The 22,408-nt window shown below is 43.3% G+C and overlaps 1 protein-coding gene across 3 annotated transcripts in view; it reads left to right on the top strand.

Moving 5' to 3' along the window:
• LOC149204584 (uncharacterized) overlaps positions 1–22,408 on the top strand; it is a 403,576-nt gene that overhangs the window by 313,794 nt on the left and 67,374 nt on the right. For 2 of the 3 annotated variants that reach the window (XM_089394759.1, XM_089394760.1), the window contains exons 10-12: positions 16,556–16,722; positions 16,854–17,074; positions 17,304–17,396. In XM_089394759.1, coding sequence (XP_089250885.1) covers positions 16,556–16,722; positions 16,854–17,074; positions 17,304–17,396 — 481 coding nt within the window. The remainder of the gene's footprint in view (positions 1–16,555; positions 16,723–16,853; positions 17,075–17,303; positions 17,397–22,408) is intronic. The other variant, XM_089394761.1, reaches the window with a different exon arrangement.

Genomic DNA, 22,408 nt, shown 5'->3' with positions numbered 1-22,408 from the left:
GCTCCCTGTTTGTTTGAGCCTCGTCAGCTCAACAAAATGTTGCTCTGGATCCCTCCGATCAAATCGCTCCATCAATCTCCTGGTAAACTCCGCATATGTCGTCACTGTAGAGTGCCCAAGTGTAACCATCCCGTGAAACCACTAATCCCGAGCCTCACTGTCCAAATGCAATGTTGCCACCTTGATGGCCTCTGTCTCCGACATCTGGTTAAGTTGGAAACAAATGTCCAGCTTCTCCACCCAAGACTTTGCCGAACTGTTTGATGAACCATCAAACGTGGGCAAGTGGAATCTACTAGCTACACGGTGGGTGTCACCATCATGGTAATGCCGGTACCCTCTGTGATGGTCGCGGGGTCTGCTATCCTGCCGGAGCTGAACAAAGTCTCTGAATGAGAGGGCTTCCCTGAACTCCTGCCCATAGGCCTGTTACTCTGCAAAATAATCGCCCATATGTCCTGGCTCTGCCTCCTGCTAGGCTATGGCCCCCGCGTCTGCTCCTAAGAAAGTGGCCATGGTAGAGCATGTAGGGGCATGTGAGGCCACCTGCTGCGCAGTATCACGCTACTCTGGCAAATGGTGGGATGCGCCCGATCCCTCACCAACTTGAAAAACCCGTGGGCTCTCACGCTGTTTAGCGTCTACTGCCGTGAATCTGTACCCCATCACCTCAATCTACCTCGACAGATCCTATACTGATTTGAGGAGCATATCCGCAAATCTCTTCCCATCCTCGTCTGCCATCTGCTCTGCGTCCACTATTGGCTCTTTTTGCTCTGCGTCCACCATAGGAACATAGTCTCCCTCCTCGTAGGTATTCTCCAACCTACGTCCAGTGTCTCTGTATCTCCTACCTCTGTAGCAGATGTAGGGTTTTTCCCCCGGTGTCATAGATTGCTAGCTCCACAGGCTGAGCCAGATCTATGCTCTGATACCACTGTAATATCCCTTTCCTAGAATATTTCTCAGATACCAACATACCCCAACCAGAGAAACGTACAAGTGGTATAATAGCCGGAAAACTCACAGAGATAAAATAACGATAGTGCAGCGAACAACAATGTATACATGAAACGTAAACAAATACTCAAGAAATGCAGCAAGAAATGCTAAGCCATTTTATTATACTGAGCAATAGAATGAGTACAGGAGGTGATCAGAAAGGTGGCATCTCGACTTGCACAAGGCAAGTGAAGAAATACACTTAGAATAGCAAAGGAATGGCCTCACACTGATTTGCATCCAAGCTGCTGGAAAACTGTCGTGCTGCTGCTGCTGGAAATCGAATGAGGATTTGGGGTTGTTCCCCTCCTCATAAAAGGTTGAAACTCTGGAATCAGACTCTACTCAAGAAACATAGAAAAACCCAGAAAAACCCAGAAAGCTTTCCTGGAATGGCCGACCCCCGAAAATCACCCCCTTGGGGTTCTGTGCAGTCCCTCAATGCTCTGCACTGCCACTGAATGAAACCCTTCAGAAATTTGCCAAAAACCTTTGCCCAAACTCTCCAATATGCAAGGGCTGATCCCCTGCTCAATCTCCCAGCGCAAATCCCATTGCAAACCCTCAATCCAGAACTCCTGCCAGGAAGAACTGCATCATCCCTCTCAAGACTGCGCAGCCATCTACAGTGCTCAATCCTCCTGCCAACTACCAACGAAATTGCTGCAAAAATACTAATGGAACTACCTTGCCCGAGCAGGCACTCGAAGTCCCCCGGGGCTAAGGGTGAGGTCTTCGAACAGAGACACTCAATGCACTAAACAGTGCTGTAGACTAGCTGAACAGCCAGCGTGATCAGAAGTCGAAATGACTAGCTCAAATGCAGATAACTGAATGATCAAAATGAGGGGGATCCTCTCTCTTTTATAGCCTTTGCCTCTCTTAATTCCAAGGCTCACCTCTTCCTGCGTGGTTCCCTTCTTGCCACGTGTTCCTTCCCTCCTGCGCAGTCTCTCCATGTGTCTGCGTGGGCTCCATTTCTGTGTCCCTCCTTTTTGGCCCCCTTGGCTCCCCTTTAAGTCACAACGTTGTGCTACTAGGAAGTGACTTTTTATTCAAAAAGTGAGTTATGTCCCCTATCGTCACTTTTTTATTTACAAATAACTATAGAAGGCAAAAATTAAACAAAATCGAATATTCCAATTAGCCATGGCTAATTAGGAATATTACAAATTTTGGGGCTTACGTAGGCCAAGGAGGCTAATTCGAACCCCTAATTTGTGTATAAATACAAGTGAGATGAGTTCATTTGCTCATCATCACTTTGGATTGGATCTTTTCTTTCTCTTGAGATTTTCGTACTTTTTTTAGAGGATGAATTGGAGCTTTATGGATGAATTTTGATGTGTGGATATTGATCTATATTCTCTTGGAGCTTCTCTCTTGTCAATTGTGAATGGTTGGATATATTTTGTTACATGTAAGTACATGCCTTTAATGTTATTCTTGTTTTACTTTTTCATTATATTGGATTGAGATTTTTGGTGTTCTAGGGCTTGTTACCACACAAACCAGCAGGGGACCTAAAGGGGTTTCCTAAGAGGGCAGCTGTTAGGTCAAAGGCAACGACAGAGGCTTAGCCCATTGTCACCACAACTAAGTCTCCTTGCTCTTTACGGACTTTCACCAATGGGAGGAGTTTTGGTAGTGTAGTGATCACTTTGTAAAGTAGATGTCAATGGAGAGGTGAAGAGTGACCCTAAAAACCCTTTCTCAAGGATGGAGTAAAGAATGGGACTTGCTTGCTCCTTTAGCAAGGGACTTGGTCCACCAGGGGAAAGGGGTGAAGATTGAAGGTTTGAGGGAGAAAGGGTAAGCTTATGGATGAGTTTCTCAATCCCTATAATCCTTGGAAACTTGGACTCCCAAGCAGTTTTTGACAAATGGTCTTTATTGACAAGTGGGACCACACGAGGCCAAGTGGACCCGGCCCAAGTTCGGAGATGGAATGCAACAACCAATGACGCTCCCATCCTGGACAAGGTGAGGGGAAAGGACCAAACAAGAATATTCACTTCAAAAGGTTGATTTGATCCTATTAAGGTCTAGGCTTGGGGATACCTAGGCAAAATTCGGTCCCAGAGCCAGGTCTTCGGATTCCCATAGATTACACTGTCATAATGACCTCAAATTTGGAGGAGAGGGAGGGGACCCACTAGCACAGTAGCCTAGAGGGGATCGAAATTTTTCCTTTGCCCAATTGCCGGGAAATTGATGCCCTAGGTGACCTAATGGGGCTAGACTTAGGAAAAAGGGGAAAAATGGTAAAATGAAGGTTGAGATGATCACCTTTTTTAGGGAACCAATTGTTGATTTTGGGTAGCATCGGATGTGCTCTAGCTCCAAAATTTTGTGGAGGGGCTAGAACACATGAGATCTCCAAGACCCATAAATCGTTTGGTGAAATTCCACCCAGATTGTTATTTATTAAAATAATTAATATTTTTAATGAGGTTCCCAAGTCTAACTTAGGAAAATTAAAATATTAATGGGTATTAATGAAAATATGGGTGAGAAGTTTCTAAGAGATGAGGATTAAATCTATTTTAATCTTAGTTGTTGATTAGAGATTATATCACGACCATTGATATCTCAACAGGAAAATTATAAGGGAAGACTTGAGAGTCATTTGGAGACACACTAGGCAAATCCTCAGTAACCCAAGGGAAATTAATTCTCAAGGAGGAAGATTTCGATTTTAGAGGGAGAGTTGCAGGGTGAAGGAAGAGGAGGGCATTAGCATCAGTCAGAGACTGAGGAGGAGGCGACGCAGAGCATCAGAGGGACAACGTTGAGGGACAGATCAAAGAGGTAGTGCAGCAAGGGACACAGTCCTCACGCAGAGATGACGCAGAGGTGATGCAGTGAAGGCTGGAGGGTCTCTGGGGTGTCAGAATTTCTCCAAAGGGAGGAGGAAAATTATCTCAGGTGTTTTCTCAGAGGTTTCTCTATGTTCTGCAAAATCATTCCTTGTAAAGAGATTGTTGCTGAAGAATAATAAATAAACCCTCATCTGCTGCACCGGTTTTCCCGCATTGGGTTTTTACGGGGACTATTGTCCAAAAATAATTGTGTTGATGTGATTGATTCTTGTGCTTGTATTTCATTGTTCTTTTCTCTATGCTATTATGTGACAACTGCAATAGAATTTACTTTGATGTTTACTGAAGGGTTTTGTAAATAACTTATTGTGGAAAATTAGTAGGAGAAATAAATCAGTTATCGCAGTATAATCTCGTGTGTGAAATTTTCACATGGTATCAGAGCTAAGATCGGGCAACAAGATTAGAGAATCTGCAATGAGTCGGGAGCATGATGCTGGAGCAGCAACTCTAAAGGACTCACGCAGTTCTCCCGGGAAAAAGGAAAGCACGAAGAATATGGATCACGGCTATTTTATGTTAGCTTCCAAACTGGAAGAAGAAGTCGCTTGCTTGGAAAGTTCGCTTCCTCTGAGGTTTGGCATATTGATAGTGGAGCTTCTGCGCACATGACAGGAATAAGAGAATGTTTCTCGAGGTATCAAGAAGAACAGGTGAACTTCCAAATCACCATGGGAAATAAGTCAAAATGTAACCCCGTAGGAAGAGGTACTGTAGTTTTTCAAACAGAAGCAAAGGATCGACTTCAAACTACCAATGTGTTGCATGTGCATGGATTGGGGATGAAATTACTCTCTGTATCTTAGTTACAAAACAAGGGCTATGATGTTTTCTTCATTGGGAAGTATGTATATGTCAAACATCCGAGTTAGAAGAAGAATACCCAAATTGGAGTCAAAAGTAACAGACTATATAAGTTACAACGAGAATCTCCAATGGCACTGATAGGCAGCCGTGGGGAAAAAGATTTGAATGAACTATGGCACAGGAGGATGAGGCACTTACACCATGGGGCTCTAAGAATTCTCAAAAGAACCGTCACAGGAGTTTCAGAATTAAGTACCAAACGAGATGATGCATGCAAAGGGTGCACACTAGGCAAGTATGCCAAAGTGGCTTATTCCAGAAGTAACAGTAGGGCTAAGAGTGTTCTTGGATCGATACACTTAGATATCTGCGAATCGTTGTCCACAAAAGCTCTTAGTGGTGCTGAATACTTCGTCACCCTCATTGATGACCATTCCAGGAAGACTTGGATCTACTTTCTAAAAACCAAGGATGAGGTTTTTGATGAATTCAAAGAGTTTAAGGTTCTGGTTGAGAATCTAACAAGGAAGAGGATAAAAGTGTTGCGCTCAGACAATGGTGGAGAATACATTGATAAGGACTTCACTAATTTCTACGAAAGGGAAGGCATCAGAAGAGAATGGACAACTCCATATAATCCGGAGCAGAATGGAGTAGCAGAAAGGAAGAACGGGACTGTTGTTGAAGCAGCAAGGGAAATGTTGTATGATCAGGACATGCTCAAATTTCTATGGGCAGAAGCATGTAACACAACAGTGTATGTCCAGAACAGGACTCCTCACAAGGCATTAGGTAAGATTACTCCGGAGAGTGTCTTCACTGACAAGAAGCCTGAGGTGAGTCATTTTAGAATATTTGGGAGTTTGGCATACTACCATATACCCGAAGAAAAGAGGAAGAAGTTGGATCAAACTGCAGAAAAAGGATACCTTGTGGGATATAGCGAGAATGCTAAGGCATATATAATCTATCTTCTGGGAAATAGGAAAATCGTAGTATGACGGGATGTAAAGTTCATGGAGGACAGAGCTTTTAGGAAATCCCGAGAAATTCCTTTCGAAGAGCAATCAAAGGATGATCCATTGGTCCAGCCACTTCGACCAGCAGAAACCAGCACCAATATTTCTCCAAAAGACAAGAATCCAGAAGTATCATAGCAGGTGGAGTCCCAGGAGGAGGAGCAAATAGATCTACCCACTAACAGTGGAAGAATGAGCCGGGAACTTTGACAGATACTATAGGATGCAGAGGATTTCGTTGGAGCTCCTAGGAACAAGAAAAGGGAGCGTAGACAACTAGATAGATACCAAGCCTTGGTGGCTCAGGTTGGAGAACCCTCTAGTTTTCAAGAGGCTGTTTAGCATCACGTATGGGTAGATGCTATGGTGGAGGAATACAGTGCCATAATGGTCAATGATGTCTGGGAAGTGGTACCTAGACCTCAGGACAGGTCAGTTATAGGTTCGAGATGGATATATAAGGTCAAATATGCTACAGATGGTAGTGTGGAAAAATACAAAGCTAGGTTCGTGGCTAAGGGGTATGCTCAGAAGGAAAAGATAGACCACGAAGAAACCTTCGCCCCAGTAGCCAGGTATACTTCTATTAGATCTGTGATATCCCTTGCAGCACAAATGGGGTGGAAGATTCACCTGATGGATGTCAAGGGTGTGTTCTTGAATGGGGTGATAGAAGAAGTATACATTTAACAACCAGAGGGTTTTGAGACACATGAGAAGGAATCTCATGTATGTAGGTTGAAGAAGGCCTTGTATGGGCCTAAACAAGCGCCTAGAGCATGGTACGGTCGAATTGATGGTTACTTGCAGAAGATGGGATTCATCAAAAGTGACAGATCTGAACCTCTACTATATGACTGTAGAGAATGAGCCTTTAATTTTGGTGTTATGTGTGGATGAACTTTTTCTAACAAGTTCATCCAGGCTCATCAAAGATTGCAAGGAAAACCTAGCTACAGAATTTGACATGAAGGATTTGGGATAGATGCATTATTTTTTGGGGTTGGAAGTTTGGCAGCAGAAGGGTGGAATTTTCCTTGGACAAGGAAGATATGCTACAGAAATGCTGAAAAGGTTCAGAATATAGGACTATAGACCTATGGCTACTCCAATGATTACCAACTGGAAGAAGATTGATGTGTCTAAAGATAAAGAAGTCAATCCCACCTTGTACAGGCAGCTCATAGGGTCCCTAATGTATCTGGTCAATACCAGGCCAGACATTTGTTATGCTGTCAACACCCTTAGTCAGTTCATGGTGGAACCAAAGAGGGCACATTGTGCAGCAGCCAAGCATGTTCTCAGATATATATGAGTAACAGTAGAGCATGGATTAATGTATACTCGAGGCAATGGCATCAGGTTGAGTGGGTTCACTGACATAGATTGGGCTAAAGTTCAGTAGATCGAAAAAGTACCACTGGGTACTGTTTCAACATTGGATCAGGAATGACCTCCTGGTGTAGTAGGAAACAAAAATCTGTAGCTCTGAGCTCAGCTGAAGTTGAATATATGGCAGCTAGCACAGCATCGTGTGATAATCGGAGTTGCATTAAGCTCTCCGAGAATCCTGTTTTTCATGATCAGTTGAAGCACATTGACATTAGGTGTCACTTTATCAGACATTGTGTCTAACAAGGGGCAGTACAGTTATGATACACTCTGACAGGAGAACAAGTGGCAGACATTCTGACCAAGGCTCTAGGAAGAACAAAGTTTGTTTATTTCAGGGAGAAGATGGGGATGATTAAGAATACGTTTCAGTCGCAGAAGCTGATAGTGCAGGGAGTTGCAGTGCAACAATTAGTAGTGGTAGTGTTATGGGCAACATGATGCAGCATATTGAGAGGGAGTTGCATTACAGATGCAGCAGTGACAATGACAGTGTCATGCGAAGCAGTATAGGTTGCAGTAGCACAGTGGATGAAGGGCAGCAAGTCAAGCATCAACAACACAAAGGACCAATGTCATGGATCAGTGTGATACGTCTACTGGGAAGTATTGCTAGAGCACTTTCCTCGCTAAGAGGGAGTGTTGATTTTGGGTAGCATCAGATGTGCTCTAGCTTCGAAATTTTGTGGAGGGGCTAGAACACATGAGATCTCCAAGACCCAGAAATTGTTTGGTGAAATTCCACTCGGATTGTATTTTATAAAAATAATTAATATTTTTAATGAGGTTCCTAACTTAGGAAAATTAAAATATTAATGGGTATTAATGAAAATATGGGTGAGAAGCTTCTAAGAGACGAGGATCAAGTCTATTTTAATCTTAGCCATTGATTAGAGATTAGATCACGGCTGTTGATATCTCAACAGTTAAAGTATAAAGGAAGACTTGAGAGTCATTTGGAGACACACTGGGCAAATACTCAATAACCCGAGGGAAATTGATTCTCAAGGAGGAAGATTTTGATTTCAGAGGGAGAGTTGCAAGGTGAAGGAAGAGGAGGGCATCAGCATCAGTCAGAGACTGAAGAGGAGGTCACACGGAGCATCAGAAGGATAATGCAGAGGGACAGATCAGAGAGGAAGCGTAGCAAGGGCGCAGTCCTCACGCACAGATGACGCAGTGAAGGCTGGAGGGTCTCTGGGATGTTCGAATTTCTCCAAAGGAGGAGGAAAATTATCTCAAGTGTTTTCTCAGAGGTTTCTCCATGTTCTGCAAAATCATTCCTTGTAAAGAGATTGTTGCTAAAGAATAATAAATAAACCCTCATCTGCTGCACCGGTTTTCGCGCATTGGGTCATTCCGGGGACTATTGTCCAAAAATAACTGTGTTGATGTGATTGATTCTTCTGCTTGAATTTCACTGTTCTTTTCTCTATGCTATTATGTGACAACTGTAGTAGAATTTACTGTAATGTTTACTAAAGGGTTTTATAAATAACTTATTATGGAAAATAAATAGGAGAAATAATTCAGTTACTGCAGTAGAATTTCGTGTGTGAAATTTTCACACTAGTGCCTAATTCACTTGGGGATATGGAGTCAAGGATGGTAATGAGTAAGAACTTGGATCCTTGATCAAGGAGGCCCAGAAAGTCAACTTCGTCCAATGTAGATAGTAAGAAAAGAAAAGTGACCTTCAAGCATTTATACTTTAAAGAAAATGATGCTAGCTTCTCGAGATAAACAATCTCTAGGACATTTCATTCATATAACATTGGTCCATATGTTTGAATAACTAAAACATGCTCAATTCCACATTTTAATAATGCAACAACTAGCCCTAATTTTAGCAATATGCAGCAACAAGAATAATAACAATAAAAGTCACTTACAACGTTATAGAGTATATCCAACCAACAATTCGTTTGCATGACAAAGCTCCAAGACAAGAGAAATAACCCAAATCCATACATCAAAATTCATCCACCTCCAAAAATATCTACCAAGGAAAAAGTGTGAAAATTCTCTATGATTAGAGAGATCCCGAGTCAAGTGATGATACAAATGAATGTATCTAACATAAATATATAGCCTCCTAATGAGTTCGAATTTGCCTATGGGTCCCTAAAGATAAAATCATGTGCAAATAATAACTCCTAATGGTGACAATCCCACCATACTAGCTCATAATGTAAAAGAAAGCCTCACAAGGGGCCAAATAATGATGTACGCATGTCGTAGGGCCCTCTAAAGGCTCAATAACATCCTAAAGTGCCATATTGAGGAATAAATTCCTCGGAAAATGATGGACAAGGGTGTGGCCCCTTGTTCTCCAAGTAGTAGACCTGTGGTGCTCTCAGTGGGTCTAAGGGCACATCAATGACCCCATGGGTCTCCATGTGGATCGGAGATGCTTGTAGATCCTCTGCTATGGATCAAGTGGTGGAATGAATGTTGCCATGACATCGTACAAGTGTTGGGGCTCTTGTGGGGGCCAGCTGGGCATAGTGTACCAATCATGTCACCGTTGTCCCAAAAGTGGATCGCTATTAGTCTTTGAACATCCATGGAGTGTTGTCTACTTCTGTGGAGGCCTATGGCTCTCTATGCATACCCTACATGTGCCAATGTGGACCTTCGGGGGTCAGGGTCCCATAGAGGGAAGCCAAACCCAAATGAAAACCACCTGCAATCCTGCATAAGATCCAATGTGTACTCTAGGCTTCCAGTATAATCAATCATTAAAATAATCAGGTAAAGGAGCTTTCAAACCATGGATAACAAAGTGGGGACTTCATAATGGCATGCCCTTCCATAGTGGGCTTTGGCATGTGCTAGTGCCCCCAAACTCCAAAGGTGGTTAGCTAAGTACCTTATTAGGTGGTTTCAACCCTTAGAGGGGATAGTATGTCCAAGGTACACCCTTCTAATGATGGTGGCAAGTGACAAATAGGTGAGATGGAATAGGGCATGAGAGGGGCAGCCCTGGGCTACATAATAGGACATATGGGTAGCTAGATAAGGGGAAGCCCACACCTGGGTATTAATGTATAGGAGGGAGCAGTCATGGTACATGAGGTGCCTCGACCTTGATTTTTCCACCCTTCTTTATATGCCTTTTGTCTTTTATGAATTTTCTTCAATTAACTGCTCGGGGCTCAAAGGACAAGAGCATGATGTGCATAATATAGCAGTGATTACCCCTTTTGAGGTAGGGCGATTCATTGCCCTCCAGGGGTTGGGACAATCATGGATTCCTGAATGATAGAGGAGGCTCATCTAGGGCCTATGGAACTAGGGTGATGGCCATGGGTGGGGTAGAGCTCATGTATTGACATTTTCCCACTTGCTAATTATTTTTGTCTCGACCATCTTTTGCATTTTGTGGTACAATTTCCTGTTAAATGTGGCCAATTATGTTTTTTTCTTCTTTTTTTTAGTTGCTTCAACCTCCGAGGCATCATTTTAGGCCTGACCCAAGGTGGGGGCAAAGGGGATAGAGAGGCTAGCCCTATGTGGACCCAGAATGGGAATGTGGACCTAGGTGGGAGAAATGATGAATGGGGGTATAGTGAGTGGAAAGGGAGTAGTATGTGCGGGTAAATGAGCGGGACCACGAACCCAAAGTCGGGGTTTCCCAAGTAGTACCACCCTAAAACCAAATGACCAATAAAGGAGATTCCACGGGACTAAGATCCAAGGGTAACAACCAAAAGGGGTCAAGGGGACAAGAGCACAAACTAATCCCACTCTTTCCACCAAATCCCCCCACCAATCCATACCCAGAAGTATCCATGATAAGTAAACCCAATACTCAATTACCAAATGACAAGACATACCTTTAGATTTGAAAGGCCCACGTTCAAACATACGATCAGTATAAGTGGGCGAGAGACCACATGGCTGGCTCAGGGGTGATCCGGATTTAAATGGGAACGCAATAGATTACAGAGATAACCATAAATACAGAGATGCAATAACCATAAACACATAGATGCAGCGGAAATAATGATTCATTTCATTAATGGAAAATACTGAAATATGCTTACAACCAGAAATGGAAATAAACCAGCTAGGGCGATGGTAGCTATCTCTGAGAAGAGATGTGCGGCTACATGCCTCTGAACTGCTCCGAACTGAGTTACAATGAGGCTCGAAGGCCTATTTATTGTTGAGAAACAATGGAAAACCCTTCACATTCCAAAACCTAACCCTAGAAGATGAAACGCCAAATTGTGGGCCCCGTTTGGGTAAATTGGTACATCAATTTCCCGGGGTCGTAACTTTGGCATATGATCTCCGTTTGACGCGCACGATAGCTCGTTAGAAAGATCTATCCGAGTACTACCACTTTGGGAGGCAACATCGGTCCATGGACCCATGTTGCCCCAGAATCCCAAAAAAACGTCGTTTAGGGCCTCAAAACAGCTCCGGAAGTTCAGGACCCTAAAAACTGCTAAAAATAGTAAACTGTGCTACAATTTAGGAAACTGAAAAGACTGAAAGAGACAGTTGTGGGGGTCCAAATGGGTTGGTGGGTGGCCACCAACATCCACCTGGATCATTCCTCCCCCCTTAGGAAGCAATGGTCCCCATTGCGTTGAGTTCCTCCATCTGCTGAACTTGTCCTGCAATCTCTGATGTGTCCAGTGATGGTGGGAAGCATGGTCGATGATGGTCCACATTGAACATTTGGTGCAGGCGAAGGAATGGAGGAATGATGTGCTCCAAAGCATTGTTCCCCATAGCCTTGGTACTGCTGTAATGACCATGTCGGAGTGATTTGAGCTTCTGATGGGTTCTGGTAAGGCGTTCTTTCTGTCGATGCAACCAGACTTTGTTGCCCACCTGAAACTTGTGTGGTACCCATGTGGGTGAGGAGAAGTTGTTCCTGTGTTTTGTCATGACCGTATCCCTTTGCTGCTGCTGCTGCATGAAGGAACCCTTTACAGGGGTCATGGATGTAGCAACAATCTTCCCCTTATTTTGGGAGTGAACCAGACAAATGAATTTCCTGGTCTGTGATATGAGCTTGCTGCCTTTCTTGGTAGTGATCAAAGATGTGGCAGTAGGTGGGGCTACCTCCGGTATCCTGTATAATGAATCACCTAAAGAAATAATGACAGCGCGAGGCCTTGACTCATACACAGCATGTCGCCTCCACAAGTATGGTTGGCCTAATAATACATCACAAACATCCAGAGGTGTAACATCACATAATACCTCGTCGGTGAAGGGCTTGATGCTGTAGGGAAGGCGGCACTGCTGGCGAACTTTCAGATCTCGTCCTTCGTGAAGCCACCCGATACTGTACGGCTGCGGGTGCGGTGTAGTCGGTAGGCCCAACCGCTTCACGACCTCTGCTGAAACCAGGTTCTTTTGGCTACCACTGTCGACAATGAATCGCAGCGGTGAACCCTTCACCCACATCTGTGAGTGGAAAAGACGATCCCCTTCCTCTGGATCTGCAAGTTCATTCTTCTGGATCTTGGCAGTGGCAACAGTGGCGCTGGGATCCGCATCAATGATCTGCTTCCCTTTGCCATTCCCCTTGTCGGGTTCTGGCTCAGGGTCGGAACATGCATCTGATTCGGAAGCCTTCAACTCAGCCACCAGCGACTGCTTGGTCCGACACTCACTGGTGTTATGAGTGGGACTCTTGTGGAACTCACACCACTTCCCTGTGTCCTTCTTCGGCTTCATGGTGTTGTTCTTTTCTTGTGGCTTTGACGGGTTGTCTTGGGTCACCCCGCCTTGGCTTTGTCCTTTGGGCTTCGGATTTGCAGATCCAAAGTCTCGCTTCTTCTGTTTGAACTTTTGCTCGATTTTGACAGCGTATCGGTATGCTGTGCCGAGTGAGGGGATGTTCAAGAATCCCATCTCTTCCTGGATGTATTTGTGTAGGCAACCGCGGTACTTGAGTACCAGATGCAACTCAGAATCTTTGATACCCAACTGTGTGCGAAGGGTATGAAAAATGTTTGTGAACTCCGGCACATCTTGGTCTCGTCCCTGCCGCAGTGTGGTCCATTTGATGTATTTGTCCTCATAGGTTCCGACAGGGTAGTACTGCTCCTTGATGGCATCCCGGAAGTCATTCCAAGTGGGTGCGGCTGAAAATAGTGAGCCTGTACTTTCATCCTTCTGCTCGCAGTAGGTTTCCCACCAGTCCTTGACGTGGGGGGCTGCTTTGAGAAGAGCGAAAACAATCTTTTCCCGACTTGAAAATTCATGAACAGAAAAATACCCATCTAGCAGATTCAACCATTTATCTACGGCATCTGCGTCTATTTGACCCTCGAAGATGGGGATTTCGAAATTAACTTGTACCTTAAACAGTGTGGCGTTTCCAGAGTCGCTGTTGGAAGCCGATGCGTCGCCTCTGGGTAGCCGCTGAAGGATCTGCGCAAAGCTATCCATCATCGCGTTCCTTTGCCGCTCGAGTGCTTCTTCGAGCAAGATTTTGATAGGATCTCCTGCCCCCTCGTCTTTCTTCTCATCCGCCATGGGAGGCCGTCGGGATTTGCGAGGCTGGTCTTGCAAAGGTTCGACCAGTTCAAGCCCTAACTCCTTATATCCCGACCTCGTTGGGGACATGCAAAGAAAAACAGAGAAAAAGCAGACCGCTCTGATACCACTGATCCGGATTTAAATGGGAACGCAATAGATTACAGAGATAACCATAAATACAGAGATGCAATAACCATAAACACATAGATGCAGCGGAAATAATGATTCATTTCATTAATGGAAAATACTGAAATATGCTTACAACCAGAAATGGAAATAAACTAGCTAGGGCGATGGTAGCTATCTCTGAGAAGAGATGTGCGGCTACATGCCTCTGAACTGCTCCGAACTGAGTTACAATGAGGCTCGAAGGCCTATTTATTGTTGAGAAACAATGGAAAACCCTTCACATTCCAAAACCTAACCCTAGAAGATGAAACGCCAAATTGTGGGCCCCGTTTGGGTAAATTGGTACATCAATTTCCCGGGGTCGTAACTTTGGCATATGATCTCCGTTTGACGTGCACGATAGCTCGTTAGAAAGATCTATCCGAGTACTACCACTTTGGGAGGCAACATCGGTCCATGGACCCATGTTGCCCCAGAATCCCAAAAAAACGTCGTTTAGGGCCTCAAAACAGCTCCGGAAGTTCAGGACCCGAAAAACTGCTAAAAATAGTAAACTGTGCTACAATTTAGGAAACTGAAAAGACTGAAAGAGACAGTTGTGGGGGTCCAAATGGGTTGGTGGGTGGCCACCAACATCCACCTGGATCAAGGGGGCAGAGAAATGGCACAATGAGCTAGTAGGAGGCATCAAGGGGCTGCTGGCTGCCGGCTGAGGCTCATCATGAAGAAAAAATTCTCCTAGGGATATCACCCACAAAGTGGTGGGTAATAGGGCTAATTGTTGCATTCATTTATTGCTTAAAATTGTGTAATTTTGTCTCTATTATAACATCTCTCAATGTATGGGTTGTGTAATATGAATGAAATCTCTTAGGGGTAATTCTGTCTAAGAATTTGACCTTGATAAGACATTCCCTTTGTGTATCTAAGTATAAAAGTTGCAAGACTGCTTCTCCTTGACCTAGAAGGTTGGCGAAGTGGTCTTGACCCCTCCTTGACTGGGAACAAGAAATCCTACTCATATTCATCATAGACTTCATTCTCCCAAAGACTAAAGCACTGATCTACCAAAAGGTTGTAACAAAAAATCACATTCCTTCACCTTCTTCCAGGTCTAGCCAAGTTGGGGCACTTAGGGCATCAATTTTCCGACAAGCTAGCCCTCCAAAAAGTTCAATCTCCTAGGGTCTCCAGCGCTGGTGTTATCCAAGGTCTCCTCCAACTTTGATGCCATTCCAATGGTGGAGTTGAGAGAAAAGCCAAGCCCTAGCTCCAGGATTAAACTTTGCCTTAGCATGCGCAAGGCTAGTACCTCATAGGATCAAATTAACACCTTCAAGTGAAAATTCTTTCCTTGATTATTTCCCAACCTTGTCTATGGTAAGAACATCATTGGTTGCTATACTCATTCCCCCTATCCTAGACTGGGTCCACTTAGTCCCATCTGGTCCCATTCCTTTGAAAAGACAATTCTTCAAGAACCATCTGGGATACCAATTACAATCAGGATTTCAGGGATTGGGAAGTTCCTACGTAAGTCATATCCCGTAAACCTAACCTTTGAATCCTCCTTTCCTTTCACTAGAAGACATTATACTTTGTGTAGGAAGCAAGCAAGCCTTATCCTTCTAACTCTTCTGGGAAGGGAATTGTTTGGGTCACTCCACATCATTTCATTGACTTATCCTTCATCGGTGATTCCATAATATACCGAGTCTCTTCCCATCGGTGAAAGTCTGTAAATAGAATAGAGCCTTAGCTGGGTGACAATGGGCTAAGTCTCCATTTGTTGCCCTTGGCCTAGCATTTGCCCTTTAGGGATCCCCCTTAGGCCCCTTGCTAGTTTGAGCGGTAACAGGACCTAGAGAGGGAAGATGATGAAATAGGCCTTGTGATGTGTAGAGGGGAGTGAAAAATGTGAGATGGGAAAACAGGACCGTGCTACCCAAATCGGGGTTTCCCAAGTAGTGCCCTTCCTAAAGCCATAGGCCAATAGGGGAGATCCCATTGGACTAGGATTGAAGATTAATCCCCCATTTAAGATGAGGGAACAATACTACAGTCAAAACCCTTCCTTCTTCCAAGTCACCCAAGAATCGATACCCAAAGTGCCCAAGAAAAAACAAGCATAAGCACCCAATTGCACAATGAAAAACATACCTTTAGGATTCGATGGCCCACCTTCAAACATATGCTCTTGACAGATGGGTGAGGGGACATATGACTGGCTCAGGGAGTGGAGATCAAGTGGCACAATATATCGGCTACACTAGTGGTTGTCAGCGGCTGTTGGCTGCCAGCTGAAGACAAATCTTGGAGAAAAATTCTCCTATCGGGTACCCACTTTTGGTGGGTAACAGGGACTGCATCAATCCTTTGAATTTTCTACTGAGGACTGCTTTGACCTGATGCCTTTCTCTGGGCCTTAGGAAACAATGATTCTGATCTTATTTGCTTAACAATTTTGCGATAGTATGCTATGGTAATGATGATTTATCACCAGGAGTCTTGGACACATTCAGATGCAAAATTATTATCGTGTGCCCACAGAAAATACTTGTTTTCCTTGTAATGTATTGAGTCATTAGTTATTTAAATTTTATTTTACATTGCATAGTCTGCCTCTGTTATCTCACAATCATTATGTCTTGTACTTTTTAATTTGTTATTCCTTTATTGATACTTGCTAGATTTCCTGATTATATCTGCTATGCCCATATTGAATGTGCATTCACCCCTTTATTGAATACACTGAAATGTATCTAATCTCGCAAGCATTTTTTTTCTTTGTAATGAATATGTTGTTGCTGACAGTCGTTCAGAGCATCGTTTACTTCTTCGAGCAGATAATGCGGACAGCCGTCTTACTCCATTGGGTCGGGAAATTGGTCTGATTGACGACCGGATGTGGAAATATTATGAAGAGAAACAAGCTCGCATATTGCATGAGAAGAAACGTGTAAAAACAGAGAAGATTCCAGGTTAGGCGGCTGTTATTTTTAAATTGTACTTGTTGCATTAATGTCATTTTATAACCAAAGTCATATTTAGCTTGTAATTGTATGCAAAGAATGTTATTTCAAATTAACTCAATGTTTTTGCACTTCTTTAGCAACTAGTGAAATTACACAAGAAGTTGCAGAACTATCAGGACAAATTGTGAAAGACCCCATGACGTTAGAAAACATTTTGAAACGTCCACATATACATTATGGGATCCTGGACAAATATGGATTTGGGAACTCATTACTATCTAGAGAAGAGAAAGTGTGTGTGGAAATAGATATAAAATATGAAGGCTTCATCACCCGCCAGCACAACCATCTTCAGCAGGTTTCTCAGCATCCTTTTTTCTTATTATTCCTTTGCATGAAACTGTTTTGGTATTTTATTTTCAAAAGAGTTAAATTCAATTTTTCTTTGTTTGTTGATGGGATTTCTATACTCATAATGTATCTTCACCTACACTAGTAGAATTCACACCCACCAGGAAGCCATATATACTTTGAATAGCAAAGGTAGGAGAAAAACACCTTATTTGACATTATGTCATTATGTGTAGATTGTACAGCAGCAACATCGGTCTCTGCCAGAGAACTTGGATTACTACTCAATCACTACTTTATCATTGGAAGCACGAGAAAAGCTTTCAAAGGTTAGTGCTTTTTGGTCAGCTTTTAAAAGTCACAATTTACTAAAAGACTCTGATGTGATACATATTGGAGCCTGGCTTTTGTATATAAAAGGGATCCTTCAACTCTTCTTTCCCTCCTAAATATTCAAAAGATGATTTGATGGGAGTAACAAAATGGGAAGAAAAAAGGTTAGAGATAAAGTGGCAAATGCACAGAAAAATTCTATACCTTAATAGAAATTGAACTCAAACCTTATAATTTCCAGAAGAGTAATAAAACTTGTTCACATCTAAATGGCTCAACTTTTGATAACATTGAAATGACCAATCTAAATATTTCTATGATATTTTGAAACGAGGCAAATCATGGTTGAATCAAATTTGTATCATTAGCAACATATCTCTCTCTCTCTCTCTCTCCCTCTATATATATATATATATAGAGGGAGAGAGAGAGAGAGAGATGCTCTCAGTCAACATGAGCAAGTGACAGCTGTTCTACATGTGATCTTCAATGGGGTAGAGGTGTATTACCACCCAAACCCTTCTTGAGATGAAAGTCCCAAAGCTCAAGTAAGACTCTAGAGACACCCAAGAAAGACTACCCATTGTCACCATGGCAGTTCTCCTCTAGCACATACATTTAGTAAGACATACATTTAGCTGGCTCTCCTCTAGCACAAAGGGGGAATTCCTAAGAAACCCTAAGCCAACTAAATAATGATCTCAAAGAAATGAAAGATTGGCTTAGGAAAACAAATCTGAAATATGGATTTACTTTATTAATTTCCAGATTCGTGAAGCAGTAAAGGAAGAGGTTGATTTTACAGTTTTTTTAGGTGGTTGAGAAGTGAGATTAGTACCTAAGATTTACTATTGGGCGAATGGAGTCTATCAGGTAATGATTTAATGAGATCATTCTTGTGAAATAAGTGCACTGAAACTGAAATGAACAAATTACAGAACCCTTATATGGCTGTCCATGAATGCAGAAAATGGTTTCAAAGCCCTGATTGAGGAAGATGATCAAATTCACCAAGAGGGTATGATTACTACTATAAGATTTAAATTCCAGCCACTTCAGAGTAAGAAATATGACACCCAACATTTTTGAGTATGTGTTCTCTTGTAAGAGGTCACAGGATCAAATCCAGAGGGGGTAGAGTATGAACACCTTCGTAGACTTTAGCAGTGAAATTGTTGTGTGGAGACAGGTCACTTGTTCCATAGACAAGGGGTTTCATACACCAATTTGGTGTCTGACTTGGATGTGACCTTATAAATAGATTATTGTCACTATATTATAAAAGAATTTAAAGGAAAATGAGCCACATAGAAACTCTTCTAAGGAACAAAGTTAATGACATGCTCCCAAAGTTCAACTTCCTTCATAAGTCGCTAAAGCCTGAGCTTCTATGGAACAAAATTGGGAGCTCCATTGAACCTATCACACTCTCTAAGACCAAGAGCCATTTTACACATCTTGAATACATCCTAAAGCGCAGAAACCAAAAATATATGAAATAAACAGAACCCTTTCTAGGGTCAGGTGCTTCTTTCAAGCAAACTATGGTATCACACCCAACAACCTCAAACAAGGTCAATACCTCTCCGATGTAATCTTCTGTTGAAATACCAATTATCTTTATACATAGAGTAATCTTAGCCACAAAATCTGTGTTACCATGTAGAAATTGTTGCGTTCTGTTGATTTGGCTAAAGCACATGAGAAGGGTTGACGCAAAGGGATTGCATCATTAGTTCGAGCCAGAGAGAGGCCAGTGCAGAGGCTGAGGAGGGTAGAAAAAGGCTCACAAAGACCCACGCAGAGACCAGGAGGCTTGACGCAGTTGGCTTGGGGCCTACGAAGCTGTGGGCAGTTTGTGAGGAGTGAAGTTGGTGGGGTGTTGTTGCTACCAAGACAGAACAGTACCTAACAGGGAAAAGCCAAGGTAGAGGGAGTCGCTACCTAGGTGGATTTCTAGCAAAGACATCCAGATCAGTGTTGCAGGTGCATAAGAGATCGGAGAGGTGTGACTTGACATTTGGGAGGCGAACTTCTAAATGGGAAGTAGAGACTCAGAGGGAGTCGAAGAAAGAACTTCCGGAGGGAAGTAGAGACTCGGAGGAGTGGAAAGGAAGAGCAGAGAGATGGCCATGAATGTACTGAAGGATCAGGACAGGCTGGACAAGGCGTCCAACTTTGTGGTCTGGAAGGCCAAGATCCTGTCCATTCTAGAGAGACATCGCATCAAGGCCTTCGCCTTGAGAACAATGGCTATCTCAGTTGACTCGGCTGACAATGAAAAGTATGAGAAGGCAATGGCCGACTGACAATGAAAAGTACGAGGAGGCAATGGCCAAGGCGAAATGCATCATCCTTGATGGGGTCAAGGATCATGTGGTCCAACATATTGCCGAGAAGGAGACGACAAAGGAAATGTGGGACGCCTTGAAGACGTTGTACTAGCATACTTCTGTGCAGAGGAAGATGTTACTAGGGAATCAGTTGTGGTCATAGCAGATGTAGAAGGGGGAGCAGATAGATCACTTCCTCGGGAGATTGAAGGAGATCCAGGACCGACTTCCATAGGGGCCACGCCGGATCACGAGCTGATGGTGAGGATCGCTCAAAACACAGTCTTTGAGGAGTGGGAGACATTTGTCTAGAGCATTCTGGGCAGGGTGACTCTTCCAGATTGAGAAGAATTGTGGGTGGCTCTTCGACAAGAAGAGATCAGACGGCTGTCCAAGACGGGAAGTAGCAACAAAGGAGTCCGGATCAAGAAGGAAGAGGAAGAGGATGCAGCTCTGGCATCTGCGGGGAAGCAGGAGAAGAGGAAGAAAAAGGACCTCTCCAAGATTAAGTGGTTCAACTGTGGGGAAATAGGGCATTATGTGAACTAGTGTTCGAGAAAGAAGACTAAGGGAGAGGCATCTGACTCTAAGGCAGTGCCAGCGAAGGCGGAAAAGGAGGTAGAGGAGGATGATGATTGTTCCATGAGTGCTCATGTACCTCTAGAGAAGAGGTGGGGAGACATCAAGCTATAGTCAGGAAGATTACAGGCGATGAGGTGCAGGATCCTTAAGGTACCTAAACTCTTGGATTATACCTTGCTATGGGAGCCCCGAAGTGAGAAGTAGCAGGATGGTGGATGTCGGTAGAAACAGATGTGGATGAAGCAACGGAGAGTGCTACAGTGCAGGAGTCCTCGGGCAACGCAAGGCTAGTAGGCCACAGTAGTGCGAGAGGCACAAAGAGGGTTGCAACAGTGCAGGTTGGCACAGAGAGGTTTGCAGCAGTGCGAGATGCAGGGAGTTGTTGGAGCAGTGTAGAGGCAGTAGAGGGAGCATGAGTTAGCGACAGAGAGAGCTTTAGCATCGGGAGTGTTTCTAGCCTGACAAGGATGTCAGTAGTTTGGTGGATCAGTTACTTACTTCTTAGTAATTGAGTTGTAGTGCAGTAGCACGATGCATCATGATGAGAGAGCACTGTAGTGCAGATGCAGTGTTGGGAGAAAAGAATAGCAACAACACAGATGCAGAGGGAGTTGCCCTACAGATGTAGCAGTGCTAGTGGCAGAGCCATGGGCAGCAGTGCAAAGGATGTTGGGCAGGGAGGCCTAGCATCAACATAGGTACCGGTGCTGTATAATCAGGGTGATGCTTAGTGGTGGAGTATTACTAGAGCACAGTCCTCGCTAAGAGGGAGTGTTGATTTGGGGCAGCATCGGATGTGCTCTAACCATGAAAATTGGTGGAGAGGCTAAAGCACATGAGATCTCCAAGACACAGAAATGGTTTGGACAGATTCTACCCGGTTAAGGAGATATTAAAATAATTAATATTTTTAATGGAGTTCCTAAGTCTAAACTTAGGAAAAGTAAAATATTAATGGGTATTGATATAAAACTAGGTTAGAAGGTTCTAAAAGACATGGATCAAGCCAAATTTAATCTTAGCCATTGATTAGAGATGTAATCTCGGCCGTTGAAGGATCAACATGAAAAGTATAAGAGGAGGCTTGAGGATCAGTTGGAGAATACACCAGAGTGATCAGTGATTTGATTTTCTAGAGTGGGGTTTGCTAAGAGAAATTGAATCAGTGATCAGTTTGTAGCGAGAGGCAGTGAGTATGAGACAGAGAGGCAGAGATAGTGCTGGAAGACCAGCGCAGAGGCAGACACAAAAGCCATACGGAGACACGCAGAGGCTAGTAGAGACAACACAGAGGCTAGGAGGGCCTACGTCATCCACGCAGAGGTTGTTGGAGTAATGCAGAGAGCCAGAGAGGTTGCGCAGGGGGTTTTCAGGCTGACGCAAAGGCCAGGAGGGCTGACACAGTGCTTCAGTTGTGCTGGAGAGGGTTTCATGGGGCAGATTTTCTGAATATCTGCTTTCGAATAGAGAGGTACTACTACTGGATTATTTTCTCTATCGGGTGAGCTAGTTTGGCACCCAGTTGTACTCGGATAGACTGCATAATAAAATAACCCTCAGAATTGTTGCACTGGTTTTCCCAAGTTGGGTTTCTCTGGGGACAAGTTGTCCAAAAATAATGGTGTCACTTGTGTGTTTGCTATTTCCTTCAGCTGTTGATCTGTAAATGGTTGATACTATATTGTGTTTATTTCGATATTTATATGTTTAAATAACTTGTTCGTAATTATCAAGTAGGAGAAATAAACCAAAGAATACAGATAAAATTTCTAACGGGTAATACTTAGAAATTTCAACACATTTTGAGTTTTAATGCAAACAAAATTTCACCTCTTTCCTAGAGGTTTCTCAAATCTTAACCTTGTGAATTTTCATCCTTGCGTCTGTTATGAAATATATATAAAGCAACCGAAATGGACAATATCTCACCTCTTAACAACCAAAATCGACTAAGCAATTCAAGGGAGAAGATACCAAAGTGCGCCAATAAGTTCCAATCCCCTAGGGCAATTTTATCATACATAACACATAAAAAAATCTGTTATGACAGCTGTAAATACAGCAGTAAATCTGCACTATCTTCTCCATATCAA

The sequence above is a fragment of the Pinus tabuliformis genome, chromosome 1_2 (genome assembly GCF_031772625.1).
Source record: "Pinus tabuliformis cultivar Carrire ecotype Pingquan chromosome 1_2, CPIR1, whole genome shotgun sequence".
In the NCBI taxonomy this organism is placed as follows: Eukaryota; Viridiplantae; Streptophyta; class Pinopsida; order Pinales; family Pinaceae; genus Pinus; species Pinus tabuliformis.
The sequence above is the reverse complement of the archived record's forward strand: the minus strand, read 5'-3'. Positions and strand labels throughout refer to the sequence as shown.